This window comes from Terrapene carolina, unplaced genomic scaffold (assembly GCF_002925995.2).
Source record: "Terrapene carolina triunguis isolate 2854851 unplaced genomic scaffold, T_m_triunguis-2.0 Scaffold69, whole genome shotgun sequence".
NCBI classification, from domain to species: Eukaryota; Metazoa; Chordata; order Testudines; family Emydidae; genus Terrapene; species Terrapene triunguis.
Window position 1 is genome coordinate 17,473,795 of NW_020664420.1, and position 12,173 is coordinate 17,485,967.

Below are 12,173 nucleotides of genomic sequence, written 5' to 3' on the forward strand. Positions count from 1 at the left end.
AGCGCAGCTTCCGGTGGGAGGGTCACGTGTAGGCAAGATGGCGGCGGCCAAGAGGAAGCGTGGAGGTGCTGCGACCCGGCCGAGGAAACGAGCCAGAGGGGCTCCGAATGGGACCGGGCCGCCGGCCAAGCCAAGCCCGCAGGGAGAGGAGCGGGAGGAGCACAGCATCCCGGCTCCCATCTCTAAGGTAAAGAGAGCGGCTGATCTCGCTCCTGCCCGAGGCGTCTGCCCCTTTCCCTCCTCCACCCCCCCGGAGTATGTGGCTGGCCCGGACGGTCTCCGCCGGTCTCTCTATGGCGCGGAGGGTAAGAGGTCGGGGTGGCCTAGGCTGTGTTCTCCCTGTTGGTGGTAGGAGCTCTGGAATGGTCCCTCGTGTTCGCCATCCCCTCTGCGGGACGGGGAGGGCCTGCCCTGTTGGGGAAAGGCTGTCTCTCCTCAGGGGAAGCTTCCCACGGGCCGGAGATTATCCGTTTCCAGCCCCAGACCTTTTAGAGACATTGCCTCTCATTAGAGAAGCAGTTCTCTTCCCTCTGAGTTCTCAGTATTCTTGCAGGGCCGCCCCCTGCTTGGTGTGGAAGGGAGCAAATCGCTGGTTGCAGTCTCTCCACAAAAACAAGGAGTCTGGTGGCACCTTAAAGGCTAGCAGATTTATTTGGACATAAGCTTTCATGGGTAAAAAACCCTCACTTTTTATCCATGAAAGCTTATGCCCAAATAAATCTGTTAGTCTTTAAGGTGCCACCGGACCCCTTGTTGTTTTTGTGGATACAGACTAACACGACTAATCCCTGATATTAGTCTCTCCACAGAGACATGTGCTGCCTTGATCTGTGTGATCGCCCACACTCCTCATATGAGTGTGCACAGCAAGGTTATGTTTCACTGTCATGATCTGCACAGATATCTTGAATACACTAGGAACCAGGAGATACCACTTTTAAGCACCTGAAGTGCCGCCCTGAACACAGGGGTGCTCCGATCAAACTGAGGCACTGCATGGTGCTCTGGGGGTCTGTTTTTTCTGCTTCCATGAAGATGGGCCACGTTGGGTGCTGTAGTTTTGGGCAGGCTGAGGCCAGTAATGTCTGGAATCTCTTCCCACACTCAACTCCACAATCCAAACTCTAGCCAGTACTTGACTATTCCTAATTATTGGGTTCTTGAGCTTGTTGGTCTGAGATGGAGGTGTCCATAATAAGCAAAAATGAGCAGTTTCTCATATGGGGGGGGGTGTCATTCTAGAGCAATAGCTTTTCACAATATTGGTCCCCATTATTATGAACTCGTTATTTGGTGTTATGATTTTTATGTGAAATGGTGAGTATTCTGGATCATATAACGCAATTGCGATATAGCAATACTAACACCCTAAAATATTATCAGAGTTAAAAACAAATAAAGTCTTGTACAAGGACTTGGTAGCTAGTTTTAGTGACTATTTTATTTAGGGAGCATCCCAAATGACACGGTTCAGTAGTTGTACATTTGACAGCTTTTCAGTTTTTTTAAATAACTTGCATATTGAAATTGGAAATCCTATAGTCCATAGAAGCTACCCGGGCCTTCTGTGCTGAGTTAACAGAGGATTCATTTGCAGCAGACCCTTTTATCCTGTGTTGCTTTACAACTCCCTGGCTCTCAGCTCACTTTGTAGAGAAAGCAACAGATCAGCCTTTTCTTGTGACTGAGATGACCTACTGTGCTTCTAATATTCTTGGCTTTCTGCACAGCTCAAAATGCTGCAGATCCATTTGTCAATGTCCAGGGGAGGGAGGAGTTTCACCAAAGCCCCTCAGTGTTCTGTTGCTGACTCAAAGGGAGGATTAGGATGAATTCCCTGGGGATATTGCCATTTTCTTCCTGTCAGAGACAACTATTCCTAGAGCTCATGAAAATATTTTAGAAGAAGCAGCTCTTGCCTCTGGAATGGACTGAATGGCTGGGATTTTCAAAGTGCTTTCTTGAATGAATGGCACTGCACTCTAAGTTCTTAACTCTTCCTTCACCTTAAAATTACACAAGATAAACACTTCTGTACTATCACTATATGCAGTTTAACTTTTATGCACTTAATGTCATTTTGCTGTATTTAGTTGCGTATTCCTGTACCATCCCTGACCCTCATGGTTATTGTTTAAATGGGAAAACAAATAGATTTCATGGCTACTTACCCCTCCTGTCTGCAAGCAGCTGCACCCTGATACATGAAGTTTATCACAGCCTAAGAGGGGAAATTTTATGTGAGCAGCCTCAAATATCGATAGTGTATCACTGAAAACATTGAGTTGATTAGGATTCTTTGTGTAGGAATTAAGTAGTCAAGTGTGAAAGATCAGAGTTGTCCACATAAACATTTATATCTCTGTTCCTGTTGAAAAGGCAGCACTTTGTTTTAATTGGAAACTTCTTCACAAATGTAGATTTTAAAAAATCTGAAATCTTAATTGATTAAATATTAACTTTGATTTTAAAAAAGTTTAAGATTAGAAACATTTTTTTTCCACCTTAACTTTGTGTTTCTTTTAGGGTAAATGGAAAAACAAAGAGCGGGTGCTTATTTTCTCTTCTAGAGGAATAAATTTCAGAACAAGACATCTAATGCAAGACTTGCGAACATTGATGCCCCACTCCAAAGCAGGTAGGGTCCTGGTATTGCTTGTGTCTAAGTTTGTCAGTGTTTTTGGCTATTCTAGTTTATTATACCACTTGCCTCCAACAGCCTGCTTTTTGAAGATGGTGCATAATTCTTATTTTATATGGCTCACTGTCTGTTGTTGACATTATTTACCCCAATTACTGCACAGAATAAGTGTTGGATTAGAACATAAGAATGGCCCTACTGGGTCAGACCAAAGGTCCATCCAGCCCAGTATCCTGTCTGCTGACAATGGCCAATGCCAGATGCCCCAGAGGGAGTGAACCTAACAGGTAATGATCAAGTGATCTCTCTCCCGCCGTTCATCACCACCCTCTGACAAACAGAGGCTAGGGACACCATTCCTTACCCATCCTGGCTAATAGCCATTAATGGACTTAACCTCCATGAATTTATCGAGTTCTCTTTTATACCCTATTATAGTCCTAGCCTTCAAAACCTCCTCAGGCAAGGAGTTCCACAAGTTGACTGTGTGCTGTGTGAAGAAGAACTTCCTTTTATTTGTTTTAAACCTGCTGCCCATTAGATTGTAATTAAGATCTTTAGGAAACTAGGCCTCCATTCTGCAAACACTCAAATACATGCTTTGCTTTATGTTTCACTATTCCTTTGACTTCAGTAAAACTACTTGCATGCATAATGCTTTGTATGTGTTTCAGTATAAAGCCCTATGGTGGATTGGGGCCTTAAGCTGGTATGTGCAAAAACTGTTGTTAAAAGCAACCCAAGTAATGAGTAAGAGGTGAAATAATATCAACAGTGAACATGAGTTATATGCAAACTGCTGAGAAACACAAAAACTGAGAAAATGCTTCATCTTTCTTTAGTAATAGTAGGTGAAATATTTTCAGAAAAGTGTGGGTTTTTTGTTTTTAATTGCTGGTGTCCCTTGTAATATACAAAAGCATACAAGACTGCTCAGTGGTATTTTTTTCTTTGTTTACAGACACTAAAATGGACCGTAAAGACAAGCTGTTTGTAATTAATGAGGTAATGCCATGACTAAACTAATATTTATATTTTGGCTTTTTGGAAATTGTGTGAGCAGATAGGTGATGTTGAAATGGAAGAGAATTTTGGTTTACTTCATGAAGCACAAAGAGTCTAAATCCTGCTGTTTGAATTACTTGCTAAACCACAGGAAGTAATCAGAGTCATTCTTCTGCATAGGAAGTAGGTTAATTCACTTCTTGAAACCAAGACTAGTAAGTAAAATATTGATGTAATCTTGCATTTGTCCTCTCTTTTGTTAGACATGATCTGATAGACATGAGAACCTGGTCCTGAAAGCACTCTGTATGCAGAACTCCTATTGAAATCAATAGAAGTTCTGTACACAAAAGTCTATGGTGGCATAGAATCATAAAATATCAGGGTTGGAGGGGACCTCAGGAGGTCATCTAGTCCAACTCCCTGCTCAAAACAGGACCAATCCCCAACTAAATCATCCCAGCCAGGGCTTTGTCAAGCCTGACCTTAAAAACCTCTAAGGAAGGAGATTCCACCAGCTCCCTAGGTAAGCCATTCCAGTGCTTCACCACCCTCCTAATAGTGGAAAAGGTTTTTCTAATATCCAACCTATACCTCCCCCACTGCCACTTGAGACCATTACTCCTTGTTCTGTCATCTGGTACCACTGAGAACAGTCTAGATACATCCTCTTTGGAACTCCCTTTCAGGTAGTTGAAAGCAGCTATCAAATCCCACCTCACTCCTCTCTTCTGCAGACTAAATAACCCTCAGCCTCTCCTCATAAGTCATGTGCTCCAGTCCCCTAATCATTTTTGTTGCCCTCCATTGGACTCTTTCCAATTTTTTCCACATCCTTCTTGTAGTGTGGGGCCCGCAAAACTGGACACAGAACTCCAGATGAGGCCTCACCAATGTCAAATAGAGGGGAATGATCACATCCCTGATCTGCTGGCAATGCCCCTACTTATACAGCCCAAAAAACATTAGCCTTCTTGGCAACAAGGGCACACTGTTGACTCATATCCAGCTTCTCGTCCACTGTAACCCCATGGTCCTTTTCTGCAGAACTCCTGCCTAGCCATTTGGTCCCTAGTCTGTAGCAGTGCATGGGATTCTTCCGTCCTAAGTGCAGGACTCTGCACTTGTCCTTGTTGAACCTCATCAGATTTCTTTTGGCCCAATCCTCTAATTTGTCTAGGCCCCTCTGTATCCTATCCCTACCCTCCAGCGTATCTACCACTCCTCCCAGTTTAGTGTCCTCTGCAAACTTGCTGATGGTGCAGTCCGTGTCCTCCTCCAGATCATTAATGAAGATATTGAACAAAACCAGCCCCAGGACCAACCCTTGGAGCACTCCGCTTGATACCGGCTGCCAACTAGACATGGAGCCATTGACCACTACCCGTTGAGCCCGATGATCTAGCCAGCTTTCTATCCACCTTAGTCAATTCATCCAGCCCATACTTCTTTAACTTGCCAGCAAGAATACTGTGGGATATCTGTATCTTGGGTCTAAATACACCATGGTTGCAAAGATAATGAATAAAAAACATACAGGGTGAAAACAAAGAAGAAAAGGGCTGATGGAAAGAGGACAAGGTTACAAAGGTTAAAAACTTTGTGGTTGGTTTTTGTCAAGAACATTTGTAATTATAATCTTAAAATATTTAATTGGTGGTGGGGATGTGCTTTTTTGTGCAAGGCTGAAGGAGGCAATAAAGAGTACAGGTACATGTGGCATAGCTAGTGAATTGAACTAAGTGGCAGTATGGGTGGATCCATTAGTGGAAATGAACCAAAGAGGAATCAAAGCAGTTTAGACTTCCAGCAGATATTAGAGGGTGGAGGTGATAGAGACAGCAAGTGTCTGTGGCTTTTGTGTTGGAGTAAAGACTTCTGGGAGCTAGTGCCTTTGAATCATTACCCCTGTGAAAGAACTGCTGTTGTTTTTTTTGTGATTTAGTCCCCTGGTGCCCTTTCTAGTTGAGGGAAGGGATAAGAAGGGTAGGCTGGCAAGCCTTTTCTGGTCTTATCTCCTCTACCCATGCTGGGGTGCCGCTGCTGGAATGTATTAACTTCATGGATGAAAATGATTGCTGATCATAAACTTTTTTTTTAAAATGAGGCATCTTATTTTGAAATAGGAAATTGACTATTGATAAAGAGAGACTTAATTTCAAAACCAAGAACCTATATAGAATAGAAGCATTTTGTTCCATCGCTCTGCAATCTGCCAATGAAAAGTGCTTTACAAGAAAGTGTTGTTTCTCTCATTTTACGTTGGCAAACCTGAGGCACAAATAGATTAGAAGATCAGCCTGAAGAAAGCCACCCGGTGGGCCAGTGGCAGAGCTGAGACTAGGTGCCCTGACAGTCTAATGCCCTGTCTACTGGAGTGCTGGTCGTTGGTAGTTTTCTGGGAATAAAGATAATTTAAAAGCCTTTCAAGGTGGCTATTATTTAAAACTGACTTTTCTGCAGGCACCAGGTGTTGTTTATTAATGCAAGACCTTTGCATATTTTCACTTCAGGACAGAAATACTTGAGACAGATTTGGAAGGTTGGTGAAAAGATCCATGGAGCTTTGTTAATAGCTAATTTGCCATATGTCTTCTTTTTATATAGATTTGTGAAATAAAAAACTGCAATAAGTGCATATTTTTTGAAGCCAAAAAGAAACAGGATCTCTACATGTGGTGAGAAAATACACTATGCTTTATTAAATCTCCCTCTTTAATCATAGTTGCTCGTATTCTGACTAGAACAGTGGTTCTCAAAGTTTTGTACTGGTGACCCCTTTCACATAGCAAGCCTCTGAATGCGACCCCTCCCCCCCATAAATTAAAAACACTTTTAAAAATATATAACACCATGATAAATGCTGGGTGCAAAGCAGGGTTTGGGGTGGAGGCTGACAGCTCACAAACCCCCGTGTAATAACCTCACGACCCCTTGAGGGGTCCTGCCCCCCAGTTTGAGAACCATTGGACTATAATTCTATTTAAAACATCCTACAGTTTGAAGATTTACACCTTTAGTGATCAATACATTTCAAGAGTGACACTTTAAAAAAGTACAGTTAAACTTGCTCATATGGCAGCATGCACTTGCTTTCCCTCTGTTGACTATTTCTTACCAGAAGAAAAATGTTCCACTATTCCTTGTGGGGTTTAAGTATACTGATATTTTTTATTATTATTATTTTTTTTTAAATAAATTTGTATTTGAATATACCTGAAGCTGCCACAGAGTTTTAAGTCTTCCCTACAGGACGGCTGCAGAAGTTTAAGCCAAACTTCCCACAGAATACTTCAGGTCTTGGCAGTAGTAGCAAGAGTAAATGAGGCTGGCTTTATTTACAAAAATACTATTTAAAATTTTTATAAGCAGCAAAGTAATTGTAAATTAAACACTATTTTCTATGAAGCCTCATCATTTGAGGTCTGCTGATTATACCTTAAGCCATTTTTAATTAAAATATCTAAAATGAACTATCATTTATACACAACAAAAGCCAGTTTTAAAACTACTACAGTAAAAAGGTCTGGTTGAAATTTACTATAGAATTCTATAAAGTATTTTTCTTGCCATTACTAATGGAAGTCTTTTGTTTCAGGCTTTCAAATTCACCTCAAGGACCATCAGCCAAATTTTTAGTACAGAATAGTAAGTTGAGCTCTCAGATTACTTCTACTGCTTTTATTTATTTGTTTTTCTTAGAAAACTGTTTAAAAACTAAAACTGTTCAAAATCATTGTAGTTCATACCCTGGCAGAACTGAAGATGACTGGAAACTGCCTGAGAGGCTCACGGCCTCTTCTGTCCTTTGATCCGGCAAGTACAGGATTTCAGATTGTTTTGACCTATAGTATCTCTGATTTTCTTTTTCTCTATACTGCTGTTGCCTTCTCTGTGTTCATAAAATTGTATTTTTCTCTTCTAGGTGTTTGATCAAGAGCCACACTATGCTCTGTTAAAAGAGTTGTTTATTCAGGTCAGTATGTGCCAACTTTGTTTTGGGATTTCTTGCAACTTACAAACTCTTTGTGCTAATATTTCAGGCTTAATACATATTGCAAGTTGCTTGTGTGTGTCTTGGTACTTAGACACTAATCCTGCAAAGACTTGCGCATGTGCTTGAAGTCAATGGGACGACTCACATATGGAAGTCTCTGCAGGATGAGGATGTTAAATAGTAAAACAAGATGAATGCAAAGGTAATTAAACTTTATATTTTGGACTCTTGATCATTTTAGATGAGAAATTGTTTTTGCCTTTGTTATAGATTTTTAGTACACCACAATATCACCCCAAAAGCCAGCCTTTTGTAGATCATGTATTCACATTCTCCGTCACAGACAACAGGATCTGGTTTCGAAACTATCAGGTTAGTTGTTTCTCTTGACTTTTTAAAAATTGTACTAAATGTATGATTTCATATGAAATACAGTAAATTGAAAGGAAACCTTTAACTATTAACAGGATATGCTGACATCCACCCAACTTATACAAAAAAGTGAATTCAAAATGTTTTATAGTGGACTCAAACTACCTTTTTACATGCTTAACATAAATTAGCTGCATTCGATTTTGGGCTTGAACACCTGTGAATCCATCTGTGTAAAATGTTTAAAGAATAATGTGTATGTATAAGTCCAGCACAGGAATCTCAAATGAAGGTGTTTGCTGTTTTGTTACAGATCATGGAAGAAGATGCAGCTCTTGTAGAAATTGGACCTCGTTTTGTTTTAAATCTCATAAAGATTTTCCAGGGCAGCTTTGGAGGACCAACTCTGTATGAGAATCCACATTACCAGTCTCCAAACATGGTAATAGTCTTGCCTTTGGTTTTGCTTGCATTTAACAAATTCCTTAGGCCTTGATTGTGCAAGCTGTTCTGTATGAGTGTACCCCTGCTCAGAAGAGATCAGCTTACAGGATCAGGAGCCACAATGTGGCAACACATGTAATAGGTTATAATTGTAGGGTAAAATAATCACTGGCATGTGAAATGAGCAGATTTATGAAACTAATTATGCTGAGTTGTTTGATCTCTCAATGAGAAGATGGCAGTATGCTGAGGAATTTGCCAGTTGAAGGGTGATCCTTTTAAAAAGATCACTTTCTAAGTGGAGAACATTTTCTGTATTATAAAATGTTGTATGTGAACTTTTTGCAATATCACCTTGTTAGATGAGTTTTTCCGTCTCTCCTTTGCCTTTCAGTGCAACTGCATTAACTTACTTTTCTTGTTTTGATAGCATCGGCGGATGACAAGATTGGCTGTAGCTGCTAAATTTAGAGAAAAACAGCAAGTGAAAGACCTGCAGAAACTTCGGAAAAAAGAAGAAAAGACAATTATTCCAGAAGATCCTACTGAAACTGTCTTTGAAACTCCAGCAGAGGAAAAGCCATTGGAAATAGAGTTGGTGAAACCAGAGCTAAAAGTCAATTTGAAAAAGAAAAAGAAATTATTTCAACGACAAAGGAAGAGGCAAAAAAATCTTTCCAGGGTGGGAGTGTAAAATGTTAAGTGGAAAAAAATTAAGAAAACTTCAAAAAGTCATCTGTTAGTCTTGCATACTTAGGTTTTTAGCTATATTTCAGAGCTATCTTGCATATGATCTTATATCTCATTTTTTAAAGTCAGCAGCTGCTTGCCACCAACTTTGAGTAAATGAAAAATCAGATGTGGATTTCTTCTGCTCTAGGACTCATCTCAGACTGTTTTTTAAATAAAATTTGTTGGTATTTTTGTTGTACATCTGTCTTCCAAAGAATAGATACATTAATGCCTTACAAGGCTCTTAGAGAAATTTGGGGGTTTCAAGGGGAAGGGGTTGCGGGGCAGCAGCAAGAGGTGAATAAGAAATTTTTGGTCAGACTTTCTTACAATTGAAAATTAGTCTTGTATGGGACAGTAATTTTGGTGTGTTTTTTGGGGGGCAGGGAGGGAAGCACTACCTAAAGGAGTTAGCCATAGTTCAGAAGTTTAGCTCCCCAGTCCTGTCCAGCAGTAGTCAAGATCTTAGTCTATATTACATTTATGATATACAAGTACACTTTCTCTTTAAAAGATGCAACATGCCTACAGTATTGGTTCACTTTTCTTGGCCGGTTACCCATCCTATCCCACGGTTCTTGGAGAAGAGAAAGGATTGTGATGTGTTGTTTTTTTTTGATCACAGGATTTTTTTTGTTGGCCTTTTTAAAAATAGTGGATCTACAAAAGCATAAGGGGCTTGCCTCATAGAAAAGGGGGCAAACCATGTTTACTTTGTGTTGCTCTTGGTGTCCTGTACTAAGTGTGCTACTGTTGCTCAAAGATACAACGGAACGTTGTCCTTTGTGGGTGCTGATGCTCCTTGATATTCCACCCTTCTCTGTTATTCTAATTTCTAGTGTGGTAGGTTCTGTACAAACACAGAACAAAAAGACTGTCTCTGCCCCCCAAAGAACTAACAGTCTGAAGAAACAATTGTCTTAGCTTGGGCCTTGTTTAAAGTTATTACTAGCAAGAGCACAGTCAGGCCTGCAATTAGCTAACAGTGTATGTAATGCATGCATCAGAACTCAGTTCTGGTAAATGAGATTCTGTAACAGAAAAATGAGCTCTTCCTGTTAAGTAAATGTTTACCTAAAATGAAATGGGGGGGAAGGGGGTATGCACTTTATTTTTTAGTACATTTTAAGCCCGTGGGGCCAGGGACTGCCCTTTTGTTCTGTGAGTGCACAGCTCCTAGTACAATTAATAAATCACACACTTATAAGATACTTTCAGCATCTGTGGGAATTTTTTTTTCATCTAGTAGGAGCAGTGTTACAGGCTTTTAGTAGATACACATCAGGTTCTATTAGCTAGGTACCTGTATTGACTCTGCATAAAGCTTTTCATTAGGGAGAATGGTTGTGGTGAAGGAAATGGGAAAAACTACCCCTACCACTGGTAGGAAACAGGACCAAACAAGGGAATATGGAAGAGTAAAAGGTTAAATAGAGGAATGAGGAGCTGAATAGGTAAGATTTAGTTTTTCTATGTTGTGTGTAAAAGGATGGCTGCTTAGTGAGCACCCCCTTGTGGCCAGGGGTTGGTTTGCAAGCACTTCACTTGATTCAGGCCCCTTAAGCACTCCACACAGTCTCTTGTGTTTAACAGCACCTGCATCCAGAGTTGGTTTATTAAGATTCAGACAGTTCTCTGAGTTCCTAATAGCAAATGGCTCAAACATTAGAGTCCCCTAAATAAAGTCCATAATACAAAAGTCCATAGTTAGCCCTGGTTCTTTGTTTTTCCTATCCAGGCCCTTCAGTATGTCGTTATCCTCAACTCAAGGGCACAATTAACTCTTTTTTCATTAGTCCAAATTTTTTGCCGTTCCTCTTTTAAATTTTTCTGTACTGGACTTCTGAATTCCTGTTTACTCAAGGGTAGTTTTGTCAGTTTCCATCTCTTACAAGTTTTTTAGCTGCTTTGTTTGCCATTTCATTCTCTTATTTCAGTATGTGCTGGGATCCTAGCTAATGTATTTATCTGTACTAATTCTATTAGAAATACAGTTTCATTGATTAAATTGCTTGACATACTGAGGCACCCTTTTTAAAATCACCATAAGGCCTGAGATTGAATCTGAAAAATGACCATCGCTGCTGGACATACCTCCCAGATCTCAGTTAGTAGTAGCATAATGTCTACTAGTTTGGCTGTCGTGACAGCTACAAAATTGGATATTCTTTTAAATGTACTAATTCCAAATTTTGGTATATGCTGTCACTTCTCTTCCTGGTTGTTTGTTTTTTTGGACCCATCTGTATATATTTGACAAAATCAACTCCACTTTTCATCTGTATACTGGTACAGTTCATTTTTAATAGCTACTGTCTCTTTTTTTTTTACCCTTAAGTTTATAAAATAAATCTAAATCCACATTTGGACATGCAACTTTTCATCCATAACTAATTTTCCATGACAAAGTTTTGATGTTATTTAGCTTTTCCTTTCAACTTCTGCATCCATATTGTAACTTTTAGAACTTCTGAGGGAGAATGCAGTCTATATACCAGCCTCCCCCAGGGAGCTCCTCCTGAGTGGCTGGAAGAGAGGGTAGGGTCCCATTCTACACAACAGGGCTCTTGATCCTGCACCCTTAAAGGAACAGTGTCCTGGGTTTTCTCCCTATCTAACTCTCACATTCCAGGGTGCAATCCAGTCCAGTGAAGGGTTGTCACCATCTGCCCTGAAACCTGGGGTGCCTCACTGTGCTTTGCTGCTGTAGCTCCCAACCTGGACCACTCACAAACAGGTCACACCCTGCAACATGCCAGCATGTTCCAGTCACACTGGCTTCCATCAGCCTTGGTCACCACTTGTAGGGTGACTCCAACACACTCCCAGTCTAAAATTTTCCTCCAAAATGTGTGTTCTGCACTGTCCAGTCCTTTCTTGGACAGATCAGATATTTTAGGTCCATTTGCTCCATAAGGAACAATATCCAACAGTTTGCTACTTTAAATGGAGTTACCCAAACAATTCAATTTGAATGCAACC

The 12,173-nt window shown here is 40.5% G+C and overlaps 1 protein-coding gene across 2 annotated transcripts; it reads left to right on the forward strand.

Moving 5' to 3' along the window:
- Positions 1-2: 2 nt before the first annotated feature.
- Positions 3-9,390, forward strand: BRIX1 (biogenesis of ribosomes BRX1). Of its 2 annotated transcripts, none has more exons than XM_024203060.1 (10): positions 3-187; positions 2,527-2,638; positions 3,603-3,646; positions 6,254-6,324; positions 7,245-7,294; positions 7,389-7,462; positions 7,572-7,622; positions 7,914-8,015; positions 8,329-8,457; positions 8,890-9,390. In XM_024203060.1, exons 1-10 carry the CDS (start codon positions 38-40, stop codon positions 9,151-9,153), a joined length of 1,047 nt encoding a protein of 348 aa, XP_024058828.1. In that variant the 5' UTR covers positions 3-37; the 3' UTR covers positions 9,154-9,390. The 2 variants fall into 2 exon arrangements, with proteins under 2 accessions (XP_024058828.1, XP_024058829.1); XM_024203061.2 differs by having other exon boundaries at positions 14-187; positions 2,571-2,638.
- Positions 9,391-12,173: the final 2,783 nt, after the last annotated feature.

Coding starts and splice junctions, on each gene's coding strand:
- BRIX1 (XM_024203060.1), top strand. CDS start 38: ATGGCGGCGGCCAAGAGGAAGCGTGGAGGTGCTGCGACCCGGCCGAGG. Junction 8,016..8,328: donor TCTGGTTTCGAAACTATCAG/GTTAGTTGTTTC, acceptor GTTTTGTTACAG/ATCATGGAAGAAGATGCAGC. Junction 8,458..8,889: donor ATTACCAGTCTCCAAACATG/GTAATAGTCTTG, acceptor TTGTTTTGATAG/CATCGGCGGATGACAAGATT.